The 17770-nt window shown below is 38.4% G+C and overlaps 1 protein-coding gene across 2 annotated transcripts in view; it reads left to right on the forward strand.

Moving 5' to 3' along the window:
* The first annotated feature begins 9194 nt into the window (after nucleotides 1-9194).
* The window catches only part of nkd2b (NKD inhibitor of WNT signaling pathway 2b), a 32856-nt gene continuing 24280 nt past the window's right edge, over nucleotides 9195-17770 (forward strand). The window contains exons 1-3 of one of the 2 annotated variants that reach the window (XM_008432547.3): nucleotides 9195-9510; nucleotides 9649-9675; nucleotides 9779-9870. In XM_008432547.3, the coding sequence (XP_008430769.1) occupies nucleotides 9486-9510; nucleotides 9649-9675; nucleotides 9779-9870 (144 nt within the window). In that variant the 5' untranslated portion in view covers nucleotides 9195-9485. The remainder of the gene's footprint in view (nucleotides 9511-9648; nucleotides 9676-9778; nucleotides 9871-17770) is intronic. The other variant, XM_008432546.3, reaches the window with a different exon arrangement.

The following is a 17770-nucleotide window of genomic DNA, read 5'->3' on the forward strand; positions in this document are numbered from 1 at the left end:
AGATAAACAACAGAAGAAAGCCGTTGTGGTGGATGTAGCAATACCAAGTGACTACAACATCAGGAAAAAGGAGCACGAGAAACTGCAGAAATACCAGGGCCTCAGAGAGGAACTGGAAAAGGCCTGGAAGGTGAAGACCACAGTACAATACCATCCCATACCAACTTTATTTATGAAGCACTTTATACACCAATAAATTGATTAAAAACAGAAGAAAACTGACCAGCAGTAGAAGGGTTAAGAACACGATAGAACCGAGCTGCAGTGCATGCTTTAGCTTTAGCACAGGACAGCGTTATCTCAAATAAAACGGGCATATGGTCTGAAAATAATGAGTCACCAATCACTAAATTACAAACTGGTAGACCATAAGATAAAACCAGATCAAGACTGTGACCATGCTCATGGATAGCACCAGTCAGACTGCACAAAATTAAAAGAATCGGTAACATTAAGAAATGACTGAGCCATAGGTGAAGTAGGACGACAGACAAGAATATTAAAATCACCAACAATAAGAACTCGGTCATACCTTGGCATAATATCAGCCAGGAAATCAGAAAAGTCATTTATAAAGTTTTTGTTGTACTTCGGTGGCCGATAGACCGCTGCACACAGCACAGTGTGAGAGCTGCCGAGTTCAAATAGGCTGATCTCAAAGCTACTAAACGAGGCCAGAGGCAACTGTTTACAAGTAAAACTGCTTTTAAAAACAGTCACTATACCTCCACCGGACCCTGACATCCTTGGAGCATTAAAATAGCCGCAGTACCGCGGTACAAGTTCATTAAAAATGCTGGAGTCACCAAACCACTTGTCCATGATTCTGTTAATAAAACATCCAATCAATAAGAGGAAAAGAAATCCCTAATGACGAAAGTTTTATTTGTCAGCGACCTGGCATTTACCAAACTGATCCTGGCAGAAATCGGCGGGTCTACACCATCAGGTGGCGTCCTACAGGGCCGAGGAGCGCAGGGACTTGTGGTAGTCTAGCCTGTGGTCATTGGGGCCCTCGGGGCAGTCATCCCCAAACTGGAACAGTGGCTAAAACAGATCCCAGGAACAGCATCAACCATCTCAGTCCAGAAATGTCAGGTTCTAGGCACAGCCAAGATACTGTGCAGAACCCTCAAGCTCCCAGGCCTCTGGTAGAGGACCCGCGCTCAGTGGATGAAAGAGTCCACCTGCGGAAGGGTGAGAAGGGAATTTATATAAATATGAATAAATATATATACACATTGTCTGAGTATCTCTAAGTAGGTTTGATTTTAACTAGCGTTTCACCTTGCAGTAAACTACATTAGTTTTTTCTTATGTGCACAACTATCAAACGTTTCCCAAATACAATGTGACCCCAACACTGAAACTGTGAGTTTCTGTAACAGTATATGTTGAGTAACTGAGGGAAATGACATAAACATACAATATTTAGGGCTCTCTAACAAGCACCATGATGTGCAGAAGTGCTCACATCCCATAACTATTTCTAGCATTTGCAATGCTGCAGCTACAAATTCCAAGATATTTTACAACAAAGATGATTACTACAGATCAACACAAAGTGCTGCATAACTGTAAAGTGTAAGGAAAATAATTTGCAAACTTTCTACCTTTCTGATAACATTTTAAAACTTAGAAATCTGACTCGTTATCAAATTTCTGGGCCTTGTCAGAGAACTTAGGAACAGAAAATTTAACAAGGCAAGTGATATCAGATCTGAACCTGTCCGAACAATATCAGATGATACATAGGGTGCTCACAGAAAGGAACATTTTAAGTCTGCTTGTAAAGCAGGTGATTCTGTTTTTTAATAGAATTCCTTTAACTCAAGAATTAAAGCCAGTTCTAGGAGTTTAAGATAAATTGTGTTTTTTTTCTCATTTCTGCCTTTGCAATGATTCTGCTTAATTAAACATCTCTTTTTGTAAATATTTCTGTCTTTGTTCTGTAGACTATACTTGGTATTACAAAACATTAGGCAATATCAAGATCGAATAATGGTAATATTAGCCTAAATGCAGCCAGTGGCATGTGGGCTATAACTAGCATGTTGTCTTTCATTGACTTCCTCCATTCAGTGTGCTAAACATGGTTAATAAATAAACAAAATAGCTAAAAAGCTTATTTTAGGAAAAAGCCTACTTTTAATGTGGGCAATAGTTACATTAGAAATGTTTGTGCTCTGCTTTTTGTTCACTTCGTGGCACTTGGTTACCAGTAAACACACTCATCTCTTAGCAACAGATTAGCAGCAAAAATTGTTATTGTTCAAAAAACATAGGATTTCTTCTGCTCTCTCTCAGACGTTTACTTTATGGAACTTTGTGGAACTTGGTTACCAGAAAACGCGATCATCTCTAAGCAACAGATTAACAGCGTAGCAACAAAAAATTCTTATTGATAAAAAAAATAATGTTTCTCCCGCTCTTTTGAAATACCACTTATTTTACACTAACAAGAATTGTGCAGTTGGTCAATTTTGCAGAAAAGTAATTTTTTTTGTCATTAATGGCAAATAGGCTCTATTAAACACACATTCAACACAAAAGTAAAAATCTCGATTTATACTTCGTGGCAGTTCGTTACCAGAAAAACCCCCGCTTATCTCTTAAAATCAAATTAATAACAAGTAGTTTATAAAACAAAAGCTCTTTTGAAATAACGCTTACCTGATTAGATACAAGACATTTACCGTTGGCAAATTACGCTAAAGTAAATATCTGAAGTTCACTTCGTGGCTCTTGGTTACCAGTAAACACGCTGATCTGTAAGCAACAGATTAGCGACAAAAAAATTGTTATTGTTCAAAAAACATAGGATTTCTTTTGCTCTCTCAGACGTTTACTTTATGGAACTTTGTGTAACTTGGTTACCAGAAAACGCGATCATCTCTAAGCAACAGATTAACAACGTAGCAACAAAAAAATTCTTATTGATAAAAAAATATGTTTTCTCCCGCTCTTTTGAAATAGGCTACCACTTATTTTACAGAGAGCAAGGAAAAGCCAAAAACTGGACACATTTTGCTCGTCGTCTTGGAGATGAAGCGGAGTTTTTTGTTGGCAGCGATTCAGACCCGCCAAAACTGCCAGCCCAGCCAGGGAGCCAGGATAGTTACAGGTAGCAACTCTAATGTTAATCACAATGTGTGAGTTAACTGATTATAAACTGTACCAGCCCCAAGGTTTAAAGTTAAGGTTTACATTGGAGCCGCCTGGGAGAGCGGCGCGCGTGATCCGCACCGAGTTGCAAAGATCCAGAGATGCACGAGGCGCTACGACACGCTGCGCATGCGGCGGCGTCAGCTCGTGCCGCTGCGTGTCCACTTCAACGCGCACAATGAACCGAGCTACGTGCTCATGATAAATGAAAACAAATTCAATAATTTCCATTGGCATGATTTATCACTTCTCTTTTTATTTCTCTTTCTTTCTACAAAAAACTATGATAAAAGCTTTCAGGTTGGTGCTTTGGTCTCAGCTAAACCTTTTTTTGAAGGAAAATTTTATTTACAAAGACTTCAAAATTCATTTTATTTTTGTCATTTTGTTTATTTATTTTGGATATTTCAGATGCCTTCCAGTTGCAGTGTTAAATGTTCATTATAATTTTAAGTTTACTGATCTTTCAGATTGTGTTCTTGCATTATAATTTTCCCATTAACATTTATTACTTAAAAATGGTCTAAAAACAACAATAATATTGTTTATCAAAAATCAAAATTTGTTATTGTGATAAATAAATCATAAATATATATGATTTATAGTGTAGTTAGTTTATTGCCATGGATGGCATAGTTACTTTGAAAGAGTAATTTGATCACTCAATGAAAAATTCATCCATCAGCTAGAAAACGCGCATCTCTTTTCCCTCCATCGTTTACGTTTGTGTCGCTGGTGTTACATATGAAACGTATCTCCCCAAGGAAAAAGAAGAAAGCAACAATATGTGTTTTCTAAAAATAATCACAAATACTTAACTTGGATACGTAATTTAAATCTGATTATTGGATTGTAAATAGTTAGATTACAGGTTACAAGGGGTCAGATTAGAGTAACACATTGATGACATTTTTGCTCAAGCTATTTACGGATCTTTCAAGTTTCCGATATGTGTCCCCCCCCAATGATAAACTTGTTCCTACGCCCTTGGTCACTTGGAAGGAAAGCTTAAAGAAAGGTAAGCTCCGTGGACGTGATGCTAGCAAAGCTAGCTGTACTGACTGATGTTGCATCTGCAATGAGAAAAAGGTATCACTCATGCGCTGAATTATTGTGTGGAGGTGTTGACTGAGGTGTCGCATATATGGGACAACGCTGGTACCAAAGTCTGCATTGATATGACATTCAGGAACGATCCGATTCTTCTGGATGGATCTTTACCGATTAAATTTATTTTAGCTCTAAGTATTTAATATCTAGGTGTTTTATGGGAATGTGGATCTTTCAGATCAATTTGAGAACCAATTTTGATAGGTAAAAGTACATTTATTTTGTGCTGGTCTTGACTTGGTCTTCTTGGGTAGGTCGTCTTGACTACAATTCTGCTATGTGGCTCCTTAGTTCCATGTCCACCCCCACCCACCTTCTTTCCATCCCCTTTCTGTTGGATTTCTTTCAAAATAAATGCCACCAGTGGCAAAAAAAAAAGTGAAGTTCATGCTATGTTAGGACAGGAGACGAGATGTTTCCATCCCTGAAATTATGATGCATAGAATCACATATCTAAGTCTAAACTATGTTACAGAGTAAACATAAAAAAAACATGCTTTATCTGTGACATTGTTCATTAAATGGCACATTTCTAATGTATTAAAATTAAATACAATCGGTACACTTAATGATATTAGCGATTAGGTAATCCATTCAGCAAGTACTTTTACTTTTAACACTTAAGTGTTTTTAAAAGCCAGTACTTTTTTACTTTTACTTAAGTACAGATGTTAATGTGGTAGTTTTACTTTTACTTGAGTACATTTTTGTCTGTGTATTTGTACTTTTACTTAAGTACATTTTTTGTGTACTTTCTCCACCACTGGCTATTTTTGAGCAAGTCATGATTTGGATGCCGTAGCACGAGTTCGTAACACTGCAACTGGAAAAGTGTTTGAAAAAATTGTTTGCTGTGACAGTTTACATGAGGATATCACAGGCCGCGTTGTTCAGACGAGCCGGATTTGCATTAGGGAAATGCTCTGCTCTCTTGCATGTCACTTGCAGGTTTGGCGACAATGTGCCTATTGTTTTGTTGTTGGCAACACTCATTCATTCCACTTCAAAGCGGGATCCTGTTGGTTGTCCATAATGAAAAAGGAAAACAAACGCTGAATGCGTCTTCAGTCACACCCTGTAGTCTCGGCCTTATCGCTGCCATCTTGCTGAATGACTTTTCTCAGGTGTTTTTTTTTTACTGTGGTTGTAAAGTGTTTTATTGCTGCATTAGATTTTACTGTCAAAAGCCCCGTCATCAAAGGCAAAGATTTCTATTCTAATCAACACTATTCAGAAATGGATTTCCCCCCCACATTCAAAGAACTTATTTTATTAGACATATTTAACTTGATACATGTAATTGTTTGGGGCCTTCCAATTTAGTTTTTCAAAGAGATTTTTTTTCTAATGTGATTTAAATGAAACTGAGGAAGTTTGATCAACACAAAGTGGAGAATGAGGGCACACAGAGTAAAGCAGAGCTGTTGGAAGGGCCATGGGTAAATAAAACCATAATTGCTCTGTCTGGAGGCCTTTTTTTTTTTTTTTTTCTTTTTGACTGTAGTCGCTCCAGAATAGAGGCAGCTGTTTAAAGGCAGTCAAGCTTGAGAAGTAACAAAAGTCAAAAGCCTCATTGTTGCAGGATTTTATCGCAGTTTAAAATGTCAGAAAACTCCAAATAAGACAAACAGCCTGGTGTTTATCCCCTTCGAATCTTGTTCAGGTACATTGCTCAGAGCAATGGAATATCCATGCATGTGCCAGTAGGGATTTAAATAGGTGATGGGTGGGGGATTAACTTAAACACATACTTCTAGGTATGTTGGGAGAAAAACCGAGCAGAGTCGCACACAAACGATGGAAAGTATCACTCATTTCTCTGAGGTTTTAACTTGAGCATTATTGCTTTCAAAGCTGAACACTGCGCAGATTAAAATCAAGTTCAGAAAAATGCCCTAATTTTTTTTTTTTTTTTTTTTTTTTGCTGCTGCTGTAATGATCCACATCCTCTGCCCAAAAACATAATGGGAGCTTATAAAACTTAAATTGTCTGGGTTTTTCCAATTCTTCATCTGCCTTACAGCCTTTGATCACACACACCAGTGTGTGTATCCAAACGAGCATTGCCTCTGAAATACGAAAAAAAAACCAAAAAAAAACGTAGATTTCCCTCTTTCTCTCTCTCTCTCTCTCTCTCTCTCTCTCTCTCTACCTCTCTCTCTCTTTCTCTCTCTCTCTGCTTCTGTTTCCAATCAAAACATTTCTGCCTGGTGCTTTTCGTCTCTCATCTCTGCTGAGGCTTCTGTTGCCCTTTGTGTTTGTCTGCCATTTAAGCAAGACGTTACAAGGTGATGGAAAAAAAGAGGTGATGAGAGGAAGGTAACTCGTGAAGAGCTGGAATCTCGGGGGTCGGGATGCATAAAGAAATGGTGATAATTAGGCACGGCAAGTCGGATCAAAGGCGACTGCTATGAAAGAGCTATGCAAATATCTGCTCATCCTGTCAACCGTAGAGTGATCTGAGCGTCGTGTGTTTGTGAGGACAGAGAACTGACGGGGAGCGGTGATCAACAAACAGCACGCAGGTTCATAAGGGTGGGACGCTTTTAATGTAGCTACATTACTACCATCGGGCAATTAAAGATCTGCGGTGCCATTGCCACTCATACCTCTTGAACATTGATACATCGCTTCAAACAACTTTTTTTTTGGGGGGGGGGGAATTTAATAGGGTAGGTGAACACAAAGTCGTTTTTGCAACTACAAGTCTTTGGGGACGTCTAGAGACTGAAATCTTTTGACGGTACCTTGCAAAAAAAAACAAAAAAAAAAAAGCTAGATTGGTAAGAGGGTGTCTGTGAAAAACGGCTTTTAATTGCGACAGTTTCTCAACTGTGAATTTTAACGAGGTCAATATATTCGTGATCGAAACGATTCTATTCTATCTTTAGGATCGTTGTTCTGCTGGAAGGTGAACTCGGCATCCGATCTTTAAAAGCCTCTAACTGGGTTTTCTTCTTCTATTACGCTATGAATCCACCCCAACATAAACTCCGGACAGCTTTACTGTCCCTGCTGAAGTAAAGCATCCCCACAGCATGATGCGGCCACCACTGTGTTTCACCATGGAAATGATGGTCCCTAAACGCAGAATTTTGCAAATAGCTACAAAACTTAAGTTTTAATTCTGTTCTCATCTCGCCAGACTGACCGTGTTTGCTGTGTCCCTTTAATGGTTTGTGGCAAATTGTAAACAGAGCATATCTTTTTGCTACTCTTCCATAAAAGCCGGATTTGCAGCTTGTATGACTTGTACTGTTGAAAAGAGATTCCCACAGCAGGATGTTGCTTCCACCGTGTTTCATTGTGGGGATGGTTTCAAACTGACACGCTGCGTTAATTTTTCACCACAGTTTCTTTATATATATATATATATGTTTTTTTTTCTTTCTTTTTTTTTTTTGCGAAGCACTGTACGTAAAAACTTAACATCCGTTCACAATATGTGGTGGGTGAAGTTTATATTTATTATACTAAAAATGTTATATTACCAAGTTCAATAGAAAGGTATTTTTAATACGCTAAACGCATTCACTATTTATACGGAAATACAACTTTGCATGGCAAATTAAAATTCGCACAACATTGCGTACGTTGTGAGCAGAGTCCCTGTCTTAATTTCCTGCCAGAGAAAACAAACTATAAAACTGCAGACAAGCTTTTGATGTTCGGAGGACTGTAGTACAACTCGTCCTTCATGGTTTCTTTTAATGCACCGTTTATCTGCAGCATCTTTGGAGCATTTATCAAAGATAAGTCCTGGCATTTTTCACAAGCAGCTTATCAGCGTGAGCACACACACTATGAAGGGTCATTGGGCCATCCCTTTATTAATCATTACTCCATTCATAATTTACAGTCGTTCACTGATGTCTGTGTGAGAACTGAATATATAGTTAAAATATCACTGATTTGGTTTGAAATGGCATGTGGATAGTTTATTTTTACTGTGGTTTATTTGCATGGATCATTAAAAAAGCATCCAAATAAATAAGTCACAAATCAGGATGATCCAAAATGATCCAAAGAGAAACAAAACTTTTTTGCCATGAATGCATCATGTAGTAAGGTGCACCAACAGAGGACGCGGTTTTTCTATCAGTTTCACAAGAGCTGCCAAACTAGTTATCAAAGGCAAGTTAATTAAAACAACCGGAAGAGAAGAGTCTGCCCTTTCAAAATAAATGCAGTTACGACCAGAGGTTTCAGACAACAGACCGAAACAATCCATTGATGGCCCTTAAAAATGCCACATGGATCCAAAACGTTTGGCGTTTTCAGACTGACATGCTGTCAAAGCAAATTACGTTTACACTAAGACAAAAACAACAACTACAAGGGGGGGAAAAAAGATAAAAGCATATCTGCTATCTGATAATCTGAGGGTTCTGGGTCCCTTGGACATATTATTGATGTTCAGTTCCTCATTCACATATATTATTACATATATTAAGGCCACATACCATCTCCCAGAGTAAATTGTATAAATCACTATGTCTACGGGTGACTTTTTATTTTTATTTTTTAATTACTTTATTTATTTTTATTATTGATGGGTTTGTTTATTTTGAAGTGTACTTTTCTCCCTCCAACTTATGTATTTATTTTTTATTTGTTTGTTTTATAGGTGTATAAAGATTAGATACAGCTAAAATTGGGGGAAAAAATTAAAATGTATGTTTGTCACGAACAAATTCCAAATAAAAAACAAGTAACAAGAAAAACGTCTCAATTTTGATCTAAATCTGCAAGAACGCAATCATTTCATATACAGTTTGAGGAAACTCTTTGAAGGTCCAGCCACGAATCATAACGTAACATCAGGTTCCTCTAAACTCGACTTTCCCTGCCTAATACTGTGTCTTATTTTTAACAACTTGAGCAGGAAGTGTGTTTGCCTTTCCAAACTTGACAGTTGCTCGTTTCTGCAGCGTTGAGGAGGTTTCGCATCAGTTGGACTGCAGGAAAGTCTAAAGGCAGATACAGAGAGCGACCCGTTTCCCTGGTCGATCAGTTAATTCATTTCTCTTTTGTTTCTTTGACCGTCCGATTTGAGATCGATGCTTTCGTAAGTGCGCTTCACTCAGCGGATGAAGTTTTCTTCTCGTTGAACAGACACAATGTGACCATGTAGAGTTAGTAGACTGTTTTATCCTTGGACGGATTTCGGAGTACCTTTATTGATCCTGGGGGAAAAAAGGATATTAACGATGGGCAAACTTTTGTCAAAACATGGTAAGACACGTTTTTACGCAGAAACAAACTCAGATTTTGACGTTACCTCCTAAATAAAACAAATAATTGTTTTTTTTTTTGTGTTTGTTTGTTTTGTTTTGTTTTGTTTGTTTCACACCCTTGTCTCGGGATCCAAAGCGTCCAAGCGCAGAGAAAACCCCGAAGGTGAGGATAAACTTTCACCATTCTCCACACTGGAGGCTGGCCGGAGCTGATCAGATGATGAGTCTCAGATTGATCGTGATGCGTCTGTTTCTCCGTGTTTCAGGAGACAGTTTTGTCGTGAATGCCTTCCTCCGGAGAGGGATGGAGGAATGTGAGAGGTACAGCGCAACAGATCACAAGCTGAAAAACATGCAGGTACACACTTTCTATTTTCTTCTTCCCGTTTTAATACCACACGTCTCAAATAGTTGCTAGATTTACCACGGATCACTCATTTTACCCTAAACCTCCAATATCCTTCTGCTGCTGTACATCAAGTTTGCTTAAGTTTTTCTTTTGCGTTTTTTTTTTTTTTGGAGAATCCGTGTGTAAGATTTGAGTGTTTGCAGAGGTAATGAAGAAGCACATTACAGGAAGCTGCTGCATTCAGTTTCTTCCTCTAACCCAAGTCCTAGAACTCCTTGACCCGAGTGGATGGGAACTGTTCTCTCTGTGATGTGTTTGCTCTGACACAAGACTGCTGTGGTTATTCCATCTCTGCCAGAATCTCTGGATGATTTGAGACCCTTATACACACACACACACACACACACACACACACACACACACACACACACACACACACACACGCACGCACGCACGCACGCACGCACACGCACACACACACACTTACAGCAGAAGCTCAAGCTGGATGGAAATGTAGTCATTTCTGAGAGTGACAGATATAAGTTTACTCTTGCGTTTCCTCTTGTGGCTCTTGGCATCATGACCCAGGGTGGTGTCTTTCCCCGTAGTGCCTCCCATTCTAGTGGCTTCCGAGTGGGCAGCCCTCTGTGGCGTTATAACATTACATCACTTCGAGTACCACGACTCGAGCTCCCAGGCAGAGCTCCACACAGCCAGGGGCTGACGAATCGTGAGATGGGTAGTTGTTATAGTGGAAGAGTTATGGATTATATCAGGGCCGTAAACCGCCCACTCTGTGCAAATTATAAGACTACTTTGCTCCGCTTCAGAGGAGTCTGACTTTACACTCCCCTGGAGGAAAACCACGAAAGGCATAAGCTTGGCGCTTATTAGTCTGCAGATCCCACCCACCCATCAGTCAAAGTCATGAGACTAATTTCTTTTTGCGTCATTAACTCCTATAATTATGAGCTTATTCACACCCCAAACAGTGGATCCCTATCAACTTTTTTCATGTGTCTTTTAGTGGTTTTAGTGGCTGCGTAGTTCCTGACTATGTGCTGTGTTTATCATATTATCCCATCTATTCTAAGTTTGAAGTTTGTTTACCTACTGTGATTCGCAATAGTATTCACACCCCCTTAACAATTCGCACATTCTGTCACGTTGAACGCCAACACAATTGAGAAGATGATAATTAAGATGTGGATCTCCATAATTTTCTACATTCCCTGCCAAAAATGTTCAAAAAGTTGGCCATGCATTCTGACACAGTTCTTGTACAACCACCTGCAATTTCAGAGGACTTTTGGGATGTTTCCACCAGCTGTGCATGAGAAAGTTATTCTTATGCTTTAATGCAAACAATCCTGATGAAACTTTGGCTGTTTGTTTTTTATGGTTGTAATCTGCTGTAAGGTAAACGTTTAACATTTCATCTCTGAATCGTGCGTCACTTCACTTTCATTTCACAATCATTTCAGATCCAAATGAGGTGCATCAAAGTTTGAAGGGATGTGAAAAAGCCCAGATATCAATAGGTTTTACTTGTTCTTTGAATAATTTAATTATTATTCCTCAGTAATTTTTAGAAACTTGAGGTCTAAACTTGAAAATACAACTTCACGCAAAGTCTTATCTGTGCTAAACACTTTTGTTAACTGCAGCTGCTTTTTAAAAAAGACAGAGCTTAGGAATTAAATTTCAACAAGCAGTGACAGCTCTATTTCTTACTACTGCATTTGTGTAAAATCATAAAATGTTCCTAACATTGGTTTTTTTCTTCTTCTTTGGCATATATAGGATTTAACTTAATTATAGCACTATTTCAACTATCCCCAAACTCTGCAAATGAATTATTTACTTAGATCAAATTACTTTGTTGAATTTTCAGGACATAATTATTGGATTAAAGGATCTTGAACGTCTGGAGATCAAACCGTGATAAAACATCCCCAACTCAAAGAGTAAATAGCTGGAATGCTTCAGGCGGTTTAAACTTTTGCCTTTTTTTTTTTCAGGCATATTTTCTTCTCCTGTGTGTTGCAGCACATGGCTGTCATAAAAAAAACGAAAGTTAAAATCACTGATGATTATAAATGTGGGAGAAGACTGGCCAAACACATGGTTTAGCTCTGACCATCCCCCTAGTTCTCATTGTCAAATAGGGGGGTGAGCAGGATTCCTGAGTTGTCTGGCTTTGACTTCAAAGAGAGAACTGGGAGTTATAAAAGGGCTCTGATAACAGTAGAGGCTCCGAACCCTCACTGCTAACTTCTCGAAACCCCCCAATCCCCCTCCCACCCTTATTTGGGGGATGGGCTGGATGACAGAGTGCCAGAGTGACAGAGGAAGAAAAAAAAAGAAAAAAAAAAAGCATCCATGCGACCGATATGTCCGTAAATCTTCCAAATAAAGCAATCATTTTCATCTAGGAGATCGTGACTGCTTCTCTGTGCTGTAAGAAGAAATAACAAAAGATCAAAGGACTGAAAGAGCTGTTTAAATATTGATATTACTGCAAACCATGATTCAAGATTTTAGCTGGAAGGCTGCCCTCTCCGTGTGATCCTACTGTCTTCTTAAAGTTTGGTTTAAGGAGACAAAGCCTGTGGGATTTCGCAGGATAACTTGACTCACTCTGGCTACAGTCATTTGGCTTTTGACACCTCTGTGCAGGTGTTCGACATGACTTTAACCTGCTCACACACCTGGTGTAATGTCAATGCTCCACAGATGAAATGGAAAGCATAAAAATGCCGTGGAAAGTTGGTGAATATGCAAAACCGCTTCTCACTTGTGAAGGAAAAAAAAATTCTGTTAAGGTTTAAAGGGATAGTTGAGGATTTAAAAAAAAAGTTAGGTCTTGTGAAGGTCTTTGTAAGTAATGGATTCCTTTACTGTTGTAGACATACGTCATATCGCAGAAAATAGAAATTAAGAAATTCTCAACGCATTGGAAGGTGAACATTGTACATATTCATGGTATGCAATGCTATATTAGTGGCTATTAAAAAGCTGACCTTCTGAGTTTTTATTCTGAAGTAGTTAAAAGGAAATTAATGCATTACAAGCATCAGAAATATCCAAGTGTAATTTTTTTTTAGATTTTATGACACTTTTTTGAGATATGACAGGAACAATTAGGCCCTATGTATTAATAAGAAAATGTATAGCAATTTTCACATCTATATAAGGTAAAAATATTTTATGCAAGGCTATTTTTTTCAGAGGAACCATTTTTAGGCTAATGCTAGAAAGTAAAACTAAGGTGCCTCAAAGGTAAAGAAAAGCAACAGCTTTTGCAAATACTACGTTTGTGTTTTTCTGAATGGACTGGTTTTAAGATGATGCAAGTCTTGTATTGGTCCCTCTCAGAAAATCTGTTAGGTTACCTTCAATCTGTGGGACAACCTAGTCTGGATTTACACTCACCAAAGACACCAAGAGAGATTACAGAACTTCACTAAAACAAACAGACTGTTCCTTAAAGTGTTTCCCCTTTAAAAAAACAGCGACCCAAAGCTAACATGCTCGAGGAGCCAAATATTGACAAGTTAATTCATCCTTTCTGCACCACCTTTTGTTCCCAAGTTTCCCAAAGAGTTGGCTGGCGAAGTGGGAGTGTGTCAACATTTTAAGTTCCACAACAAAGGCCTGCATTATTCCTCTTTGAAAGGTAAATGATATCTCCCTCCAAGTAAAAAAAAACAAACAAAAAAATTCAGGAAGGGATTTAATAATGTGCCAAAAGTTCAAAGACGCTAATTTATTTTGACTTACAGAGAGTTGCATGTTACTTAACCTTTAATATTTAATTAAGTTTAAGAGCATAGTTCCCATGCAGCTCACTAAACTAATTGTACTCTAATGTTTTTCTTTAGAATTCATTTGGAACCTGTGAATAAAACTTTCCTTGCATAGAAAATCCCCTTTCAGTGATCCTGTTCAAATAGTTGTTTAGCTTGGACACTTTTACTGCTGGGCTCTTTTTTGGTATATCTCCTAGTTGCCACGCTAAGTTTGAGTTATCTGAGTGCGATTTGCATCTGAGGCTGGGATATTTGTACAATCTGAAAACTACAGCACCTGATATAGTATTTCTATTTCTCAGCACACTGCTGTACGTGTAAAACTGTGATCACCATTCTTAGTTTATAGTTATGCGTGCATGGGATGTGATCTTGTGGGTCTTTTAGTACTTCAAGGCTTCTTTTATGAAATATTTTTGTCAGCAACATTTCAATTTATTTATTTATTTATTTTTTGCTTTTGACTCATCTAACACCAAAAATGGGAAAGAAGCTGTTAGCTGAGGCAGGGAACAATACATGGTGGAGAGGAGACAAAAAGGTGTGCTCATATATATACTGCTTTTGAAGAGACTTGAAGGCATTTGGAGAGTTTGTTTTTTTCCACCTTTTTTTCTTCTTTTTTTTTTATATTTGGCTTCACAAGAAGGCGAGCTGTGAGCCTTCATCTCTGAATGAAAAGCATGTGGCTGGCATCCAGAACAGCGGGGTCTTTCAGCACGGCCCCAGCAGACATCTGTTTCTGGTTTGTACAGCAAAATCCTGGAGCAGGGAAGAGGGGCTGTGGTGGGAAGGGGGTGGTTGGGGAAAGGGAAGGAAAAGCGGAGGGAATAAAACTAGAACTGGGGGTTAGGGTGTTTTTTTTTGTTTGGTTTTTTTTTTCTTAAATGTTCTTATTTAATAGTTTTAAAGGTAGGTGGATGATGGCCTCATTAAGATTATCCACTGACCATTAACCTCCTCTCACCTTGTCTGCAGGTTCAATGAATGCAAATGAAACGCTCTTATGATCTTTTGGTGCAGACAGTCTGCCTGTGGGTACAACATCTCCTGGTTGTGTTTGACACCTGTCACAAGGTGTGAGATGATTCATGCCTTTCCCCCCATTTTTATTTTTCTTCTTGCGTTTAATTGTTTCAAGCATGCATTGCCTTTAAAAGGTCAGGTTTCTCTGTCCCAAAACGTCTGAGTGAAGAACCGGCTGGGTTCAGGGGCCCGTCCCTAATGGAGATAGATGTTAGAAGCCTCAGAGAAGATTAAATGTTTATTTTTCCTGAGGATATTTGTACTTTTGGAACGGTTCTGAAGCAATTTACTCTCTTTCACTGTGACTGACCAGTGCTCATTAAAATGCTCACCATCCAATATAGTTAACAATCCATCTGAACTTTTCAGGGATTACTAGAACAACGATGTACCAACTGGTTTTTATAGATGCTTTAAGCCTGGTCATTTCTACTGGGACCTTTCTAGAAAAAAAAGGCTAAAAGTGAAAAATATTTCTTAATTTATCTTATCATGGCAATCATGATTTTTTGTATTGTGCTGAACTTCTCTTTTCTGTGTTGTACCAGCCTGTATAGGCACATGAAGATACTAATGTATTGAAGTCACTCTGTTAAAGAAGCTATGAAAGGGTTAGCTACATTGCCTTCCACATGTATCCATACATTAGAACTTTTTCACTGACCTCAATGAATTTTAATGGGATTTTATGTAGTAGACAAGCACACTGCAGTACATAATCGTGAATTGAAAGGAAACTGATGTATAGTTTTCAAATTTCTTTTTAAATAAAACTGAATAATGAGACATGTCCCCTTTACTCTGACACCCTTGAACAAATTCAGTTCACATACTTTCAAAAGTCACCCAACTTAAAAAAAAAAAAAAATCCACTTGTGGTTTCTAATCTCTGAAAATATTTGTAAGCAAATATCTTAAGGAGCAACATCTGACATACCAGTCAGATCATGGATAAAGTTGTGGAGAATTTTAGAGTTTTATAAAACAACACCCAAAAGCTTTGGAGATCAGGCAAGAAGAGCATAAATCAGGAAAGCTGCCAAGATGCCAATGCACTAAATATGTATGCAGTATTTGTATTTGTGCTGTGACTGCAGTGACATGCAGTCACAGCCATACAATTTAGATTTGCATCTGTAATTGCAGCAAAAAGTGTTTCTCTAAAGTATTTGCAGGGGCGTTGAACATATACATGTATGCTACACTTTTAAGACTTTGAAAAAAAATCTTCAAAAACTTTTCATTCTTTCCATTCCACTTCACACACATTTGTAAAACACATTTGTGTTGTTCTATATCCTAAAATCCTAATAAATACATTGAGGCTTCTGGTTTTGTTTAAAAAATATCAGAGAATACTTTACAAGGTATGATCACTTTGGCAAGGCACCGATTTGATTCAAATTAGATCAAGTTTTTCTTTGTAGAAAAGGTTAAAGTGACATTTCAGCTTCAGATCTGATTCCATTTTTTAGGTCAACTGTAATTATCAGTTTTGTTATTGTGCTTTTATAGAAAGTATTGACTTGATTAGAATCACTCTGTCCAGAAAAAGCATAATCTGTCTAAAAGATACACCTATTCTGTCATCTAGGCTGCATTAAAGAAAGATTCTGAGGGAATTTAATGACATGTAATTCCTAACAGAGATATTTCAAAGAGCTGCCACTGTTGGCTACTTCTTTTATTGTCCGGCCTGGGCCTTGGCCTCTACAGTAACCATCTTTTGCCGGCTGAAGAAGAAAAAATAAATTAGTCTGTCTGAAATGAGTAAAATATTTCATCAACACCAGTGATGCAATGATGGTGGAGCGTTTCCAACCCAGCAGATGCAAAAAATATGAGCACTCCAAGCAATCCTTATTGTGAAAAAGTTAGGATTTTCTTTTTGTCATTGGTTGGCAGAATAAACTAATCTATTGCCACAAATGCTTTCTCTAATATTTCATTGAATTAAAAGGGGGGGCCAAACTGAGCAATGGCAGATGACTGACCTGACTTTTCAGACTGACCTTTTAAAGCTGCATCACTGCATATATATGAGTTAAGTACAAAAAATGGTTTTAATGTGAATGGGAGATACAAGTATTGTGGCCATTTTTATTTGGTAGTGTCTTAGTTATTAATGGTAAGTCACACCATGGAGGTGATCATTTTTTAGTCTTGACTAAGCAAACCTTTCTGTGTGCAGTTTGCATGTTATCTTCATAGCCGTATCAGTACTCCAGCTACTTTCTACAACTCTAAAACACTCACGTTAGGTCATTAAGTCAAATCAGATTGATTGGATGATTGAGTAGTATGGAGAAGGTGGTGTGCTGCAGTGCCTAAGACACAAATACAGATCTTAAATTTGATTCAGTTTGATACTAAATGTTGGAATTTATCTAGGCATACGCCTGTTACTTAAAAACTACAACATTTATTGCTTCAGTTTATTATTGTGCCAATTATACCTAATATTTCATACCTTATACTATTAGTCAATAAGATGATTGTTGTGTTTCTGTTTAAAATAAGAGCATTTGAATAATGCACATCTTTCACACATGTAAATGCTGTGATACATTGAAATGGTGGAATATTAACCCAAACTTTGAGAAAGTCTTACCGTCTCTTGGCTAATTTTATTTATCTGTTCCTGACACAAGGCACACACTTAAATGATTTAATATAAATGGTTATACCCATATGAAAATTATGTCCTAAGCTGGGTTAGCATATTTTCACTGTCATTTCGAACTGACGGTTTGCTGCTGCTTCACTTTGCAGCCATCCATCCATCCATCCATCCATCCATCCATCCATCCATTTTCTTCCGCTTATCCGGGGTCGGGTCGCGGGGGCAGCAGTTTCAGAAGGGAGGCCCAGACTTCCCTCTCCCCAGCCACTTCTTCCAGCTCCTCCGGGGGAATCCCAAGGCGTTCCCAGGCCAGCCGAGAGACGTAATCCCTCCAGCGTGTCCTGGGTCTTCCCCGAGGCCTCCTCCCGGTGGGACGTGCCCGGAACACCTCACCAGGGAGGCGTCCAGGAGGCATCCTTACCAGATGCCCGAGCCACCTCAACTGGCT

The sequence above is a fragment of the Poecilia reticulata genome, chromosome 16, assembly GCF_904066995.2.
Source record: "Poecilia reticulata chromosome 16, P_reticulata-male-v2, whole genome shotgun sequence".
NCBI lineage: Eukaryota > Metazoa > Chordata > Actinopteri > Cyprinodontiformes > Poeciliidae > Poecilia > Poecilia reticulata.